At 43.8% G+C, this 18296-nt stretch overlaps 1 protein-coding gene across 4 annotated transcripts in view; it reads left to right on the top strand.

Annotated features, from left to right (window-relative positions):
* Positions 1-18296, top strand: part of CTPS2 (CTP synthase 2) — a 105212-nt gene that overhangs the window by 69728 nt on the left and 17188 nt on the right. For all 4 annotated transcript variants that reach the window (XM_025997526.2, XM_072744479.1, XM_072744480.1 and 1 more), the window contains exons 15-16: positions 11002-11057; positions 14812-14908. In XM_025997526.2, coding sequence (XP_025853311.1) covers positions 11002-11057; positions 14812-14908 — 153 coding nt within the window. The remainder of the gene's footprint in view (positions 1-11001; positions 11058-14811; positions 14909-18296) is intronic.

Raw genomic sequence — 18296 nt, 5'->3', positions numbered from 1 at the left:
CAGAGTGAGATCATTACTTGGTTGATTAACTCATTAGATGACATCTGAAAAGCAGGGAGAAATGGTGCAGAGCAGGTAAATATTAAATGGGATGCTTTGAAGAGTGAAAAATCTAGAAAGAGGTCTGGTTAGAGATGGAGCAGGTCGGGCTCAGATGAGAGAGGAGCCAGGGAAAACGCCAGAGAACTTTGTTATGAGAAGGTTTTGAGACTCCAAAAATAGACTTTATCGGTTTGCTCGTGGCTCTCAACTGAGTGTGAGAGATGGGAACGTAGTAAAGTACAAAGCAATTCAGACAAGATTCAGAGCTCATTAAGGGGATGGCTGACAACTTGTTTGATGGTTATTGGTTCCCAAATATTACAGCCCCAGGCTTAATTTTTTTGGTCAGATCCCAGACGTGTCGCTGAGAGATCCAGGAAAGGAAGCATGTCTTTGTGCTAAGTAAATGTGATTTTCAAACCTAACTGTCACCGACGAGAAAGAATATGTTTTTCAGACCGTGCAAGTAGCATGTTTTAATATTGTATAATCTGGTGTGTATATGCAATGGCAGGAATGCTAGGGTAAACTCAATTGACAGCAATCCCATATTTGATATGCAGTTTGAGAAACTCTGTCCTCTAAACCAACACCCAAATGGTTAGGGAGCCCTTGCCTTTAGAAACAGGAATGCTGCAAAGGTTGAAGGGTGCAGAGCAGACCTGAGTGCTTGGGGTAGGGGGTAGGAGTGGGGCTTGGCGGAGTTGGGAAAGGGCCACCCCACGAGCACAGAGCTGGGCTGTGGGGTCATTAAAAGCAGGTGGATGCCATTTTGCCTGTTAGGGGTGTCCAGTCCGGGGGAGAATGTGGCATAACATTTTGGAAGGAATTAGAAGCCCTCTGCAGTGGAGTGTGTCCAAGGGGAGACGAGGCCCTGGTGACTTCCCATCAGAGTTCTGAGAAGATCCTCATCCTTAGAGCAGACAAGGGGACAGTGAGACTTGACAAAGGCAGATGTCAGCGGGCAGTGGAGGCTGGGGAGAGCCGTTCAGGACGCTGCTGGCAGGGAGTGTGCCAGCCTCGGGCCTGGGGGAGGCCATGGCAAGTGGAAGGGGAATGCTTTAGGAAAAGGCTGGATGCCTTTTGGGGATTGTCTCTGCACTTCCTCATTATAAGGAGGAGGACTTGGCTAAAACACTTGGTTCTGCTGTATTGTAAGTGAAAAGGGTTTTTGTTCTGAGAGAACAGGCAACAGGCCAACTAGGAAGGTATTGAGTGAGTCCCAGTGTTAAGGGTCTGGGACAAATTCATGGCTTGGAAGGCGGCGTGGTCAATCTCAAATTTGAAAGAACTGAAGGGAAAGGGGGTACAGTGGAACAAATTTTCACGGGCTAGAGAAATTGCTTTTGCTTTCTTATCTCTTATCAAAGCATTGGTAGAGAAAAACAGCTTCTAGTTCCTGGTGTGATGAGATTGTTAGGAAGTATAAGAAAATAATTATGCCATACAAAAAGCCTTGGCTCGGTTAATGAGGTGATTTACAAAACAATTTAAAAGAGGTCACCAGGGATTTAGGGACGCTGAAAGTGCTGAGACCTAAGGGGAAGGGGGTGTGGTGGGTCTCCTAAGTGGAATGTGCCAGCTGGAGAGCCTCCCCGCCTCCCTGCTGATGGTCCGCACTGCAGGGTAGCTCTCTTCCCTTTCCTTCTTGCCTTTTGCTGGGGAAACCACTCACTAAGGTGTATTTGTGGATATGGGGGCTCCCAGGTCTGGGACATAAAACAGCTCCTTCAAGGGCAGCCCAGGTGGCCCAGTGGTTTAGCGCTGCCTTTGGCCCAGGGCATGATCCTGGAGACCCGGGATCAAGTCCCACATCGGGCTCCCTGCATGGAGCCTGCTTCTCCCTCTGCCTGTGTCTCTGTCTCTCTCTGTATCTCTCATGAATAAATAAATAAAATCTTAAAAAAATAAAAATAAAAAAACAAAAAACAAAAAAACAGCTCCTTCAATCATAACGACAGGAGGCATTTCTATGTCCGTTACTGGACTGGCTGTTTGCTGAGCACTTCACCCGTGGAAACTAGTGGGGTGGTTAAAACCCAGCCACAGTGCCCCCCTGGAGGCCCTTCCAGCCCCAGCTCTCAGTCCCTGGCTGTGGAGCTACTTATTGAGCTGCAACTACACTGCAGTTTCCGCATCTGTAAAATGGACAGCAGGATGGCTCCTGCCTCATGGGGTTCTTGTGAGGGTGAAATCAGTTATACATGTGGGTCCTTCAGTGCCTGGTACAGAAAAAAAACACTATTCAAATGTGGCTGTTAGGATCGTTAATGTGAAGGGTGTATTGTCAATACAATTACAATAAGACCCATGAGTCTCTCAAAGCTCTGGGTATGAGTTAGTATTAAGAATGGGGTCCCACTATTGGCACAGCCGCTCTGGAAAACAGTATGGAGGTTCCTCAAAAAGTAAAAAATAGAAATACCATATGATCCAGCAATTCCACTACTGGGAATTTACCCAAAGAAAATGAAAACACGAGTTCAAAAAATAATAATAATAATATGCACCTCTATCTTTATTTAGCATTATTTACAATAGCCAAGATATGGAAACAACTCAAGTGTCCATTGATAGATGAATGCATAAAGAAGCTGTGGTGTACACACACACACACACACACACACACATTGGAATATTACTCAGGTGTAAAAAGAAAAAGACGAGATCTTGCCATTTGCAACAACAAGGATGGGCCTAGAGGGTATCATGCTAAGTGATGTAAGTCAGACTGAGAAAGACAGATACCATATGATTTGACTCATATGTGGAATCTAAAAAACAAAACAAATGAATAAATGAGAAGCAGAATCATATCTATAAATACAAAGAACACAAGCTGATGATTGTCAGAGGGGAGGAGGATGTGGGGGATGGGCAACATGAGTGAAGGGGAGTGGGGGATCGAGGCTTCCAGTTAAGTCATGGGAATAAAAGGTGTCGGGAATATAGTCGGGGTATTGTAATGGTGTCATATAGTGACAGATGGGAGCTTCGCCTGCGGTGAGCACGGCATAACTTACAGAGATACTGAATCACTATGTCGTACACTTGAAATGAATAACATTGTATGTCAGCTATACTCAAATAAAAACAATTTTTTAAAAGAATATACTATAAAAAAGAGAATGGGGTCCAGTAGGGCAGCAAGAGGGGAGAAAGGGTGAGCCCAAGGAGAAGACATCCCCCTGCCTTACAGGTCCCTCTAGTCCAGTCTCCTTGTTCCCTACCTGCCGATATGGACTAGGAGAAGCATACAAAAAAATCTAAGAAAAGAGATGCTAAAAATGGGATAAGAATACTAAGTCAGGGTGGGGGAAAGAGATACAAGCAATGAAAAGAATGTAGCACTGTAATGTAGAGTTAAAGGCAAGGATTCACATTTTAAAAATAGAAAATTAGCATTTTTATATAGCAAATTGAGATAAAAGCAGATCATGAAAAATAAAATTAGGGGAAGAGGAGGAGTTTAGAGGCTTAAAAGAAATGAGATGTTTTATAAAAATTGAAGAAATGGGGGCATCTGGGTGGCTCAGTGGTTGAACATCTGCCTTTGGCTCAGGGCGTGATCCCGGCGTCCTGGGATCGAGTCCCACATTGGGCTCCCTGCATGGAGCCTGCTTCTCCCTCTGCCTATGTCTCTGCCTCTCTCGTGTCTCTCAGGAATAAATAAATAAAATCTTTAAAACCCCAAAAACAAAAAAACTGAAGAAACAGTATACCAAAATCCAAAAGTAATAAATAAAGAAGAAAGATAGTGGTTGGTCCCGACTGTGCACTTTCTAAGCATCAGTGATGAGGACGTTCTGCACATTGTTTCAGTTATTCCTTTCAACACCCCCAGGACCGGGTCACATTTTGCATGAGACAGAGAGAGGCATCTTAGCCAGCCCAAGTCATTTGTTAGAAACTCACTCAGCTGATGTCTGAGCCTGAACTCTTAACCCCCTCCCTATACCAAACAGCTGGACCTTAATTAAAGAGGGAATAGAAAGACCCAAACAACTCTCAGAGCTCAAAGCTGCCTCGTGCTGAGATCCCCAAGACTGAACTCCACAGATTTCAGGAGGGGGGTTTTGGGGGAGAAGAGCAGGGGGTGCAGAAAGTGAACACCCCACCTCTGGCTTCTGAAAGCCAATCTGCAACCACATGCTTGGCTTGAGGAGGGACGCATGCACTGAATCAACATCAGACTGAGCAGCTGGGCCAGTGGGACTGGGCTTGGGAATGTAAACGAGTTGAACAGGCAGATGTAAGAAATGCCACAGCTTAAGCTCAACACTCAGTGGCAGCTACATCAGGCCTTAGAGTTACCCGGGTGATAGGGAGTGGTGGGGACTGGGGCAAATTGACCAGCACTTGACCCATCAAAGTAGCAACTAACTGCTAAAACTGATAGTTGCATGAAGAACTGTGGATTCACTATCATCAGTCTTCTAAATTTTCAGGAGATTCTGGAAACCTGGAGGGTTTTTTTTTTTTTTTTTAAGATTTTATTTATTTATTCACGAGAGACACAGAGAGAGAAGCAGAGACACAGGCAGAGGAAGAAGCAGGCTCCATGCAGGGAGCCCGACGTGGGACTTGATCCCGGGTCTCCAGGATCAGGCCCTGGGCTGAAGGCGGTGCTAAACTGCTGAGCCACCCGGGCTGCCTGAAACCTGGAGTTTTATAAGAAATCTCCTGGTTTCTAAATGTTGGCAACTTACTCAAAGCTTTAAAACAGTGTGTTTGCCAACACCATGCGAGCCAAATACACCAAATATCCATACCCTGGGCAGCCTATCTCTGAGATGGACAAATACTGGCAAACCCATTGCACATAATGGAGAGAACTCTAGCCCTTCTAGTGCTTAATTAGCACAGGGCACGGTTCAGGGGAGTCTTAAAAGTGGGTCAAATGAAGACATTGGTGCAGCAGTTAAAAGATGTTTGGGCAAAGGCAAGGCACTTCTGCCGAGGGGAAAGAGGGAACAGAGCCCATCAGGTAGTGAATGATCTTACCTTTTGTGCCTGCCCTGGATGATTTCTTCTAGTCCCCTGGAAGTAGGAAATGTGGAGCCCAGGTGAAAGATAAGGATCAGAAGATGCAAAATGGGAGTCAACAGCATGTGGGTGATGGCTTTCAGGAGTGAAAGTGGGGGAAAAAGGGAGGGTACAATTCTGAGCAAGTGTCCCAGTTGAGAATGAAGAGCTAGTACATGGGGCAGGGAGGACGCACAGAGGAGCAGAGGTCACCGATGGGGAAAGGAGGAGTTACTCAGGTCCCAACTGAAGACCCCTCTGCTGGGGTTTCGAGAGCAGTTCTGTAAAATAACAGGAGCGAAAGCCAAGTTGCAAAGGATGTGGATGGGAGGTTTGCATGAAGGGTAAGTCAGGGAAGAGGGAGTGGTGGGGGCAGGAATGGGGCTGTATAACTTTTACTTTTTAAATTTTGTAAAAAAGATTTTATTCTTTTATTCTTGAGACAGAGAGAGAGAGAGAGAGAGAGAGAGAGAGAGGCAGAGACACAGGCAGAGGGAGAAGCAGGCTCCACGCAGGGAGCCTGATGCAGGAATCGATCCTGGGACCCTGGGATCAGGCTCTGAGTTGAAGGCAGACGTTCAACCACTGAGCCACCCAGGTGCCCCTACTTTAAAAAATTTTAATTGTGGGGATCCCTGGGTGGCTTAGCGGTTGAGCACCTGCCTTGGGCCCAGGGCGTGGTTCTGGGGACCCGGGATCGAGTCCTACATTGGGTTCCCTGCATGGAGCCTGCTTCTCTCTCTGCCTGTGTCTCTGCCTCTCTCTCTCTGTCTCTCTCTGTCTCTCTTATGAATAAATAAATAAAAATCTTTAAACAAAAAAACCCATCAAATTTACTCTCCTAACCATGTTTAATTAAGCATACAATTCAGTAGTGTTAAGCATATTTACGTTGCTGTGCAACCAGTCTCCAGAACTTTTTCATCTTGCAAAACTGAAACTCTGCAACCATTTAACAACTTTCTATTCCCCGCGCTGCAGCCCTTGGCAACCAGCATTCTGCTCTCTGTCTCTATGAATTTGACTACTTTAAGGACCCTGTATAAATGGAATCATCCAGTATTTGTCTTTTTTTTTGACTGGCGTATTTCACTTCGTATAATGCCCTCAAGGTTTATCCATGTTGTAGCATGGTTAGGATTTCCTTCCTATTGAAGGCTGAATAATATTCCATTGTGTGGATGGACCATTTTTGTTCATCCAGTTTCTGTCCCTGGACATTTGGGTTGCTTCTGCCTGTTAGCTTTCTATAGCTTTTTGAAGGGGAGATTTTGGCTCTGAAAAGGAGAGAAAAGTAAATCACATTCAGTTGCTAGCATTACTAATAGGTGGGTGGGGGTGGACAGGACCGTGCGTGGGTTAAAAATACATCATGTGCGTGGGTTCAAAATATATCATGTATGAGACAGAATAAGCAAATTAGAGAAGGAGATGGAGGGAATTTGCAGTGTTTTTGTTTCTCAGAACCCTATTGTACACAGTATTGGTGTCTTGCTGCTTACATTGGGGGCATTTTATAGATCCCGAGACTTCTATCAGTTGCCTTTCTTTAAAGCTTTGCTGACACTCGCTTCTTTTATTTTTATTTTTTATTTTTCATTTTTCAAAATATTTTACTTATTTATCTGAGAGAGAGAGAGCACGAGCAGGGGAAATAGCAGGGGGAGAGGGAGAAGCAGATCCCCTGCTGAGCAGGGAGCCCTACAAGGTGCTCGATCCCAGGACCCTGGGATCCTGACCCGAGCCAAAGGCAGCCACTTAACTGACTGAGCCACCCAGGCGGCAACCCCCACCCCTTACTTTTTTTCTTTTTCTTTCTTTTCTTTTCTTTTCTTTTCTTTTCTTTTCTTTTCTTTTTTTCTTTTCTGTTCCTTTCCTTTCCCTTTCCCTTTTTCTTTCTTTCTTTCTTTCTTTCTTTCTTTCTTTCTTTCTTTCTTTCTTTCCTTTCTTTCTTTCTTTTTTCTTTCTTTCTTTCTTTCTTTCTTTCTTTCTTTCTTTCTTTCTTTCTTTTTTCTTTCTTTCTTTCTTTTTCTTTCTTTTTTGAAGTTTCCCCCACTTGATCCTTTTTTTGTTGTTGTTGTTTTTTCCACCACTTGATTCTTAAGTGAACATTAAGCTTGTGCGCAGTTAATCTTTGTTGCATTTGATTTTGTCTCGAGAAAGACTAGGATAGAAAGAAGACTGTGTCGTTTTGTTCAGGATTTCGCCCATGCCTAAGATCATCTCATGGCACGTGTGCTTGATAAATCCATCCAAAGAACCACTCCTCACAACATGGTGGGTCTATCCCTCAGTCCTCTCACTCCACACCTAGAGATGCCCTACGTTCAGTAGCAGCTCGTGTCTTGACTTGTCACTGATTGTCCACCTAAAGCACTTTCAGCCACAGTGTGGATCTGTGGCTCCTAATTCGGAATGCACAGGGAGTCACTGGTGGTGCTTTGTAAAAAACCACATGCCCAGGTACTCTCCTGAGAGTAACCAAATCAGAATTCCTGGGGCCAGAGCCCCGGAATGAGCATTCTTGGTTTTATTTGTTTTTAAGGTGTTTTCAAATAAAATTGGACTAGTCACATTCTGAGCTGATTCTCAACATATAGTTATAAAGGAAATTTAAAATTTTTTTCATGGATATGGCAATAGATTAGTTTTGTAAATTCATTCTTGACAGATACATATATGTGATCGGGTAAGAAATTGAGTGCACAAAACAATATTTCCAAAGTTCTGAAAACATGTTTCATTATATACCATATATATATATATGGGGGAGAAAGAGAGAATGCTCCTCCATTCATTAGAGAAATATATATTTTTTTCATTAGAGAAATATTTATTGACTACTTGCTTATGTAGCAAGTAGTTGACACTGGTTGCAAGAATTGAGGGCTTGGGTCCTTGTCCATTATCTTCTAGAGCTTATGTTCTGGCTTCCATTCTTTCCACTTAGGTTTCATAGTCTAGAGATAACAATAGCAATCACATGGTTTACTTACTGTTCTAAGTTCGTTCTTTCTTTCAAGATTTTATTTATTTATTTGACCGAGAGAGAGAGAGCACAAGTAGTGGGAGCAGCAGAGGGAGAGGGAGATGCAGGCTCCCTGCTCAGCAGGGAGCCCAATGCGGGATTCGATCCCAGGACTTTGGGATCATGACCTGAGCCGAAGGCAAATGCCCAACAGACTGAGCCTCCCAGGTGTCCCAAGTGCTTTGTTTAATCCTTACAACAACTCTATGAAGTAAGACTATCATAATGCCCATCTTACAGATGAAAAAGCTGAGGCAGAGAGGTGAAATAATTTGCCCAAGCCACACATCCTTTAAATGGTGTAGTGCAATTTAGAGCCAGGTAGTCTGGTTCCAGAGTCACTACACCACCCCTATCTTCCTGTCACCTTTGAGATATCTTAGGAAACCCCAAATTTGCCTTAAGTCAGGCAGTTTGCACAGGCCATACAGTTTCAAAATGTTGTACCATATCCTGCTAGTCCTGATGACTCAAAGATAGAATTCCTTATATCCTAATTTGGAGATGTTTGTTATTTTTTTCACCATCTGTTAATATTGGCAGGCTACTGTTGGATTTCTTACTCATCCATTGTAATGGAGAAAACAGAGAAGTTTTGGACCATAGGAAGAAAAGCTCAGTCACAAAGTCAGAGGTCATAAGGGAATCAGGATCCTCTCAAATTTAGGTCCAGAGCTTTTTTTTTTTTTTTTTTTTTTTAAGATTTTATTTATTTATTCATGAGAGACACACAGAGAGAGAGAGAGAGGCAGAGACACAGGCAGAGGGAGAAGCAGGCTCCCTGCAGGGGACCAGGGACCCCAGGATCACGCCCTGGGCCAAAGGCAGATATTCAGCCGCTGAGACACCCAGGCGTCCCTAGTCCAGAGCTTTCAAATGATTTTTCTTGTAGCTTCACAATGATACATATGCTTCTGTTTTTTCCAGTGGGACATTATTGTGCTTTTAGTTTCCATTTTTTCCTTTCATTTTTATGAACCAATAGTTTGAGAACAAAGGCTTAGTCTTGAATGACCCCCCTTTCAGTGGCATGTTAGAGCTCTCCCAGAGTAGCTCCCCGTCCCCAATATTTCCAATTTTTCTCAAATGCATGTGGTAAATATTCACTGTTATTAACATTATCCCCAAAGAGCTGTGTCTATATGGACAAAATTGCAAAATAGAAGTTCAGTCGTGATCAATGATCATATGGGGTCATATGAGAGCATAATCGGGGTGCGCTTTATCCAAGTCAAAAGCTCAAAGGAGATACGAAGCATTTGGTCTCTCTTGGTTGAAACATCCTGCTCCTCAGCCTTGTGACATCTTATAGTCTGATAATCCCCTGCCTACTGATCCAAGCACGGCTGCTGATTCTGTTGGAGTTGGACGATGAGTTCCAGCGCCGTTGGCAGGTCTTCTCCTCCCTTGGGTGTGTGCCAGGGGTCTGCGTCATGAGGGCTGGTGCTGAGGGAATGGCTGTTGGCCCCTCCCATTGCTCCAGTGCCATCACCCACGTGATGGTAGTGGCATCCTGCTTTCCCACGTGATCCAGTGGGGCCTATTCTTGAGAGGGGTCCTGTGACGGCCGCCATTCCTATCCACCTGACACTGCAGTCACTGGACAGCCCAGTCATTGCCGTGCCTGTTGCCAAAGAGGTCATGCCCAACGTGCCACTCTGGGCTGCAACACCCACAGTGACACGGGCATGTTTTAGCAACACACGATCATCAGCCACGCACTCCTGGTTAAGAATCCTTGGTGTCTGGGACGCCTGGGTGGCTCAGCGGTTGAGCGCCTGCCTTTGGCTCAGGGCGTGATCCTGGAGACCCTGGATCGAGTCTCATGTCGGGCTCCCTGCATGGAGCCTGCTTCTCCCTCTGCCTGTGTATCTGCCTCTCTCTCTGTATGTCTCTCATGAATAAATAAAAGAAAATCTTTTTTTTTTTAATTTTTTATTTATTTATGATAGTCACAGAGAGAGAGAGAGAGAGAGAGGCAGAGACCTAGGCAGAGGGAGAAGCAGGCTCCATGCACCGGGAGCCCGATGTGGGGATTCGATCCCGGGTCTCCAGGATCGCGCCCTGGGCCAAAGGCAGGTGCCAAACCACTGCGCCACCCAGGGATCCCCAATAAAAGAAAATCTTAAAAAAAAAAAAAAGAATGAGTCATTGGTGTAAAAAAAAAAAAAAAGAATCCTTGATGTAGATGTGCTCTCATTTAACCTAGCAGTCCTCTAGTCCTGCTGCTCAGCCTGTTTCCAATTGTTCGCTGTTAAGTAATGAAGTAGTGCACATCTTTGTGGTAAACTGTCTTTGTTTCTATTTGCTGGGGTAAATTCATAGAGGTCGAATTTTTAAAGTCAAAGGACAGGCATATTTTAAAGGCAGGGTGTAAACCAATCTGGCCAGTACACAGAAGCAGCTGGGGTGGTGGAGAAAGCATGGACCAGGTGTGAGGGGGCCTGGGCTCAAGATCAAACTGTGCAGCTAGCGGGGTGGGGCTTTGGGCAAGTCCTTCCATTTCATTTCCATTCCTTTGGTTTCATTTTCTTCCTTTGTAATATGAGCCCTGTTAGGAATCTGCATAGGAGCGGTGGTGCGGACGTTACTCCATCTCTCAGTACTGCAGGCAGGTGTAGGAAAGGAGGGCATGTCTGTTGGACTCCACGGTGGACTTGTGTAGCAGAGGGCTTCCCTTTATGCAGTCGTGATGGCTTACTTGAGAATTGCTTCAGGGTTTCAGAGAAGCTATTGCTGTTCAGTACTGTAAGAGAAGAAAATCTAGATTACTGTCTGGAGTCCAGGTAATTTTTAGGCCTCTGACATATGGCTAGAGATCAAAGAGACATCCTCCACACATATGCTCTGGATGTGGTTCCAAAGCTGATTACCTTGGGATTAATTTCACTCTTGTATCTTTACAGGGAAGCTTTATGGTGATGTTCCTTTTATAGAAGAAAGACACAGACATCGGTATGAGGTATGGCCTACACACTGAATTACTGTGGAATGTAGATGCTTAGTTCGAGGAACTCCAGTGATTACAAATAGACCTCTGGAAAAAGTGTCCAGCTCAGTGGTATCCATCGGGCTCGGGAGTCAGGCCAAAAATACCAGAGGGGGCAAGTGGGGGCAGGGACCCTCTGTCCTTTTTGGCTTTTCAAAGGCAAAATCTCTTAAGTATCCACACGCAGGACGTATCAGGGTTTAGGTTACCCTAACTGTTGTCTCCTAGACTAAGATAGGGTCATTGTCCTTATTTTTAACCTCCCGCCCTTTTTTTGGCAGGTTTGGGAAAAGGGAACTTGCCTCTTCTAAACCATATGCCTCTCGGGATAGGGATGCATCTCTGGCTATCACATAATGGATTCTTGGTTTAGGAACCTCTTTGGAAGTCTACATTGAGCTTGAGGCTTAGTGTTGTATGATTAATAAGAGTTATTGTTGAGATTGTCACATGAGAAACATAGGTTCCCTAAAATGCAGACTGTCTATACCAGGATTATTGGAGTATCAATTATTTTTTTTTAATTTTTATTTATTTATGATAGTCACACACACACAGAGAGAGAGGCAGAGACACAGGCAGAGGGAGAAGCAGGCTCCATGCACCGGGAGCCCGACATGGGATTTGATCCTGGGTCTCCAGGATCGCGCCCTGGGCCAAAGGCAGGCGCTAAACCGCTGTGCCACCCAGGGTTCCCATGGAGTATCAATTATGATGCTCTCAGCTAGAAAGAAACAAAATCCCTGCTCATTATTCACTCAAACCAGCCTCAACAATAAGGAAATTTGTTATGTTAGTTAATAGGTAGTTCAGAGGCTGGGCAGGCTCTAGGCATGGTATGATCAGGGCTTCTAATTTCTGTGGGATTCTCTTGGCCTTTTCTCTGTGTGTTTGCCTTGCCCTTTGGCTGGTCTCCCTCCTAGTTGCAAGATGGTTATCAGCAGCAGCTGAGGCAACATGCATCTATCTCTCCTAGACATGGAAGTTTTTCTTCAGTCTGATTGGATCAGTACAATTATCTGCCCTCCTATGAACTGGTAACCATAGCAAGGGCAAAGCTAAACCAGGATTAATCCTGGGTTCTTGTATCATTCATCAACCAAGAGGAATAGGTTTATGATGTTTGGCTTAGACTAGCAGGACCAACTTCTAGAATGGGGGAGATGGGATGCTTGGTGGCTCAGTGGTTGAGTGTCTGCCTTCAGCTCAGGGCATATAATCACAGGATTGAGTCCCGCATCGGGCTCCCTGCATGGAGTCTGCTTCTCCCTCTGCCTGTGTCTCTGCCTCTCTCTGTGTGTTTCTCATGAATAAATAAGTAAAATATTAAAAAAAAAGAGAGAGAATGGGGGAGATGGTGTCCCATGGGCCATGTGGGGGTGGAGTAGATGCTGGAAAAAGTCCAGGGTTCTATTTTGAGGGAGGATCAATGGGAATTGATTCTGGGTAGGTTACCAATGGTGTCACTACAATTAGAGACCAATTTGCTGAGTATAGGCCGTTTTTGGTCCTATTTCCATTGGGAACTGGCCCAACTGGTGCTTTGCCCAGGTGGTAGCCAGAAGGTCCAAGAACTACTGTGCACATGGTTGTGTGGCCATCCATTCCTCCATATTTATTTTGTATCTGATATGCACTGGAGATGGAAGGGGGAAAGGCACACACAGCCTCTCTCCTGTTCAGGAGCTTGGATTCTAATGGACAGGACAAAAAATAAGATAACAGATAAAATAAGTACAGGTGAAATCACATATCAGACAAGGTACTTGTATATAGAATATATAAAGGGATCCCTGGGTGGCGCAGCAGTTTAGCGCCTGCCTTTGGCCCAGGGCACGATCCTGGAGACCCGGGATCGAATCCCACGTCGGGCTCCCAGTGCATGGAGCCTGCTTCTCCCTCTGCCTGTGTCTCTGCCTCTCTCTCTCTCACTGTGTGCCTATCATAAATAATAAAATAAAATAAAATAAAATAAAATAAAAATTAAAAAAAAGACAACTTAAAAAAAAAGAATATATAAAGAATTCTTACAACTGAATAATAAATAATGGCAGAGATTCTGAATAGACATCTCTCCAAAGAAGATATACCAATGGCCAATAAGCAAATGAAAAGATGTTCAACGTCACACATCATCACGGAAATGCAAGTCAAAGCCACTAAGAAATACCACCTCATACCTACTAGGATGGCTACAATCAAAAGACAGACAATTAAAAAAAAAAAAAAAGACAGACAATAACAAGTGTTGGTAAAGACACGCTGTTGGTAGGAACGTAAAATGGTGTGGCCAGTTTGGAATATCATTTAGCAGCTCCTCAAAAAGTTAAAGTTAGAGTTACCATGTGACCCAGTAATTCCATACTTAGATATATAACCCAAGAGAAATGAAAACGTGCATGCACACAACTTATATACAAATGGTCAAAGCAACATTAGCTAAAAAAATAATAATAGCTAAAAAATAAAAATAGCTAAAAATAATAAAATAAAATAATAGCTAAAAAAAAAAAAAAAGGCAGAAACACCCCAAATGTCCATCAACTGATGAATGGGTAAATGAAGTGTGGTTTATCCATGCAGTGAAATTATTTGATAATAAAAGGAAATGAAATATTGATACATGCTACTATAGAGACGAACCTAAAACACATTAGCTAAGTGAAAGAAGCCAGTCATAAAAGATTACATACTGTATGGTTCCATTACCATGAAATGCCCAGAACAGACAAATCTGAAGAGACAGAATGTAGATTAGTGGTTGCCTAGGGCTGATGGGGAGGTGATGAGGGGATTAGGGGATGTTGGTTAGAGGAGATAGGGCATATTCCTGGATTGATTGTAGCAACGGCTGAAATCCTCTGTGAATGTGCTAAAAACCATTGAGTTTTGTACACTGTTAGTGGGTGAATTGGATGGTATGTGAATTATATCTCAATAAAACTGTTGAAAAAAGGAAAAATAATTATAAATTGTGAGAATTAGCCTAATGTTAAAAAGATAAAAACATATGGGGTTAAGATTGAGGAGGACAGGCGGGACCCCACTTTGATTTTAGATGAGTTAGTGTTTTCTGTGAAGGAGAAACTATAAAGTTTGGGAAAGGACTAGGGATGCAATGAGTGAGGGAAGGAGCTGTGCACCAGGCCATAGAGTTGTCACCTATTACCAATATTCTATGCAGAAAAATTGCTCCAAGCATCACCTTAGAGCTTTTATGTAACTATGTGTGAAGGAAGCATTGAGGTTAGTCACAAGGGAAATAAGACAGTTTCAATCCTCAAGGAGATTTGTGATTTGGGGAGAAACAGTTAATTACACATAACTCAAGGGAAGAAGCAAATATGGTGATGGCTATAAATAGCTAATCTCAAGGTTCCAAGTCAGAATATCTGTGTCACAGTCTTACTTTTTGAATCTCATCTTTGAGCAACAGAAGGTGGGCCTCTCAGGTTTAGGGGCTGTGATTAGACTGTTTCTCAGGTTCATCATGAGTTTAAAAATAGGCTTTGGGGGTGGGATATAGAAATTAACTACTAGTAAAGAGCATCACTGAAATGGAATCCCCACCCAATTGATGGGAGGACATTTTCTTTTTTTATTTTTATTTTCTTTTATTTATTTTTTAAGAAAATTGTATTCAAGTTGACAGAGCACATTTTCATAAGCTGATATGTCTGTATGGCTCTGCTGCCCAAAGTCTTAATTTAATTTCTTGTTTTTTTAGGTGAACCCAAGCCTGATCAGTCAGTTGGAGCAGAACGACTTAAGTTTTGTAGGTCAGGATGTTGATGGAGAGAGGATGGAAATCATTGAACTGGCAAGTAAGTGGGCTCTTTGTTTTTGAAAATTTTCCTGGTAAACTAACGTCTCGTTGTTATATATGAAGATATCATTTGTTGTCATATGTGAAGATCTACGTTGAGAATCATTTTGTTTGCTTTCCTTTTCTTCTCTCCTTTGAAATAAATATGCAACTAAATTTAAACAATATGACTAAATATAAAGTACATGAAAAAAACAGGCCACTTATAATCCCAATCACTTTGGGGCCCACTAGTCTGACTCTACCATAAAATGACACATTGCTCCGAGCCTACCAGTTCTCCTAGCAGTATGCTTCCTTACCATCCTTGCCCCATTTCTGGGCCTCCTCCTCTTGCTAGCCTCTAGGTTACTTGCTCTGGGCCAGGCAGGCGGCCCACCGTTGAGTAGCACTCTCCTTTCTCTCTCTTTTGAGGAAGAATGGCCCGGTGCCCACCCCACTACTGGTGACTGGTTTTGATGTCTGTTGTGTGTAGAGCCTGGCCCCTCATTCTACCTGGAATCTGCCTTTCCATACCACTTATGCTCCATGGTCAAGTGTGGGCCAGTTGTTTGACTTGTGAACACTAGTCACTGCACCCAGGGAAGTTCTTAGTAAGACCAAACATGGCACAAGGGGATGGCGACTTCTGTTGAGGAAGACTGCCGAAGAAGTTGTTTGTGTGTGGGCTGGGACTCCCTCAAGAGCCTAGGTGCAAACCATCCACCATCACTGATGACACAGAGGACAGTTTTCTCATTCAGAGCTGCAAATACATAGTAAGCACATGCTTACTGCTGACCCCAGCTCTGTCTTGAACATTACTTATTGCCTGGCCCCTGTTACAGAAATGTTTGCCAACCCCTGTTGTAGATCCACACATACACACTTCGTTTAACTTGAACCTAACATGTTCAGGTGCCTGCTTGACCTGTTTGTCCATCTGGATGTTCTAGTGCTTCCAATTCCATTTACTTAAAACTAAGTTTGCGTGCTTTCCAAACTAGTTGTTCCTCCTGACTATTTCTGCTAAGTCATCCTCAGTCTCCCTGTTCAGGAGAGGGGGCACCACTGGCATGGGGAGGGGGATCATTCTTTGCAGTGGAGGTGGTTCTGTGCACCGTATGATATTTGGCAGCGTCCCTGGCCTCTACCCACCGGATGCCAGTAGCATTGTCCCCCCTCGCCCAAAGTCACACACCCAAAACCATCTCCACACATTGCCAAGTGTCTTTGAGGGGCACATTCGCCTCTGGTTGGGAACTACTGTCCTAGACCATCAGGCTTAAAATTAGACTTACTTAGTTCCTCTTCCCCTTTATACCCACAACTTGTGATCAGTTGTCAAGTTGTGTAGATTCTGTCTCTAGAAAGATCGAGTTGGGATTGCATTTCCATCCCTCTCCCTGTCATCCCAGCGCATGGTGACTCAGACCCAGAGTGGTACCAAAGCTCCTTTCTGCCTCCAGGCCCTTCCCTCCACAGCACCTCCCAAGGAGGATGGGGGTCTGTGCAGTGCACGTGACGTGAATTTGGTGGATAAACCACTCTCATTTATCGAATGCTTAGTTTGTACAGGATACTATAAAAATGGTAACACGATTTCCTAGAACCTACCTTTCGACCTATCTTCTTTAGGCTCCAGGTATTCTGGCCTTACTCTTCTAAATTTCCTACTTCTTTTACCATTTTAGCCCCTGTCACCATCCTCTACTTAAAATTCCTTTTCTCTGTCCCTTTCCTTTTCTGTCTGGAATCTGTTCAGGTTCTTCAGGGGTCCCAGGCAGGGAGCAGAATTAAAGTCGGCAAAGGCTTCTTTGAATGCAGTAACGTGTTACCTGGACCCTCAAAGAGGGAAAGCAGTGGACATTAAGAGCACGCTCACTGGATGCTTCTCGCTAGACCCCCTGCGGGGCTTATGTAACTTACAAGATGGGTGACGTTATTCTCACTTTACAGAGAAGGAGGCTGTGGTGCAAAGATGTTGTCTTTGCTGTCCAGCTAGTCACAGGTGGGCCTGGAGCCAAACCAGGTCCTGCCACTGCCTTGGTGGATGTTGTTCTTCTTTTCACCAGACATTCCACCTAAGATTATCAATCCATGCCTGAGGTTTTGAATTAGAAGATAAGGATGTATTTCCTATAGTCTTTTTTTTTATTTCCTAAGGATTTTTAAAATTTATTTATGAGAGGCACAGAGAGAGAGGCAGAGACATAGGCAGAGGGAGAAGCAGGCTCCCCACAAGGAGCCCCATGTGGGACCCCATCCCGGACCCCGGGATCAGCCCTGAGATGAAGGCAGACGCTCAACCGCTCAACCGCTGAGCCACCCAGGCATCCTTCCTGTAGTCTTTCTAATGGAAATGCCCATCATTTAGAATTTTTATAGTGCAGATCCCTGGTCAGGGTTGAAATCTCTTCAAGCTTTCTGGCATGGGAGAGGGCAGAGAATTTCTTAAGCAGATTACTGTTTGTTTACTTCATTCAAGTACTTACTTTCTTTTAATTCTCCTGGCCCTCGTTATTGTCAGCAAATCCTTAGATGCCTCTTTCATTGCATGGATTTAGTTTCCCATTGACACTTCCAAATTTCACGGGTGTTGGAAAGGAAATGAGAGACGCTGTAAAATCCTGCCATTTTTAAAAAGCTGATTGCAAGGAAATTCAGTTTATTAAGGCAAATTCCCCAGGAGATTCTGATCTTAGCTACCCCTAGAAGCATATCCGTGAATCTCTACATTCCTAAAGGAATTCTAAAAGGAACAATAAAGTTTGAGATTACTATAGTGTCAGAATGTGATTCAAAGCAATTAAGAGCACTATCTAAAAGATAACTTTATCTGACTGACAGAACACCATCAAAATAGAAACTTTTTCGTTCTTTCCTCATATTGACCTAGGGGACTCTTTTGGAGAAAGTGATTCAGAACAGTGGTCCATTCATTCAAATATTTTGTCCCTAGCCATGACATGATTCACTGCGTAGCTTCTGTCTGCAGTTGTACAAAAGCACAATTACTGTCTGTGTCTTTCAAAGACATCCCTAGATGCTGTGCTGTAAGAGCCATTGCATCTTAAATTGAAAGCTACTTGCTTCATTTCTTTTCTTCTTTTACTTGAGAGGACACATTCCTGGGAGAAGGTGGCATTCTCCTCACCAGGCTTTCATACCTGAGTGTCCCTCTCATTCAAGGAGGCTTCTTCCTAGATGTGATGTACAGGATTTCCACGCTGGATCTTTCTGGACATAGAGCTGTCCAGTGAAACTTGCTGCAATGATGGGCTACTCTGCCCTGTTCAGTGTGGTAGCCACTAGCCATGTGTGGCTACTGAACACTGGATGTGTGCTCAGCTAATTTGAATGAATTTATTTATTTATTTATTTATTAAAAAATTTTTTAAAATAAT

Source organism: Vulpes vulpes, chromosome X, assembly GCF_048418805.1.
Source record: "Vulpes vulpes isolate BD-2025 chromosome X, VulVul3, whole genome shotgun sequence".
Classification (NCBI taxonomy): domain Eukaryota; kingdom Metazoa; phylum Chordata; class Mammalia; order Carnivora; family Canidae; genus Vulpes; species Vulpes vulpes.
The sequence above is the reverse complement of the archived record's forward strand: the minus strand, read 5'-3'. Positions and strand labels throughout refer to the sequence as shown.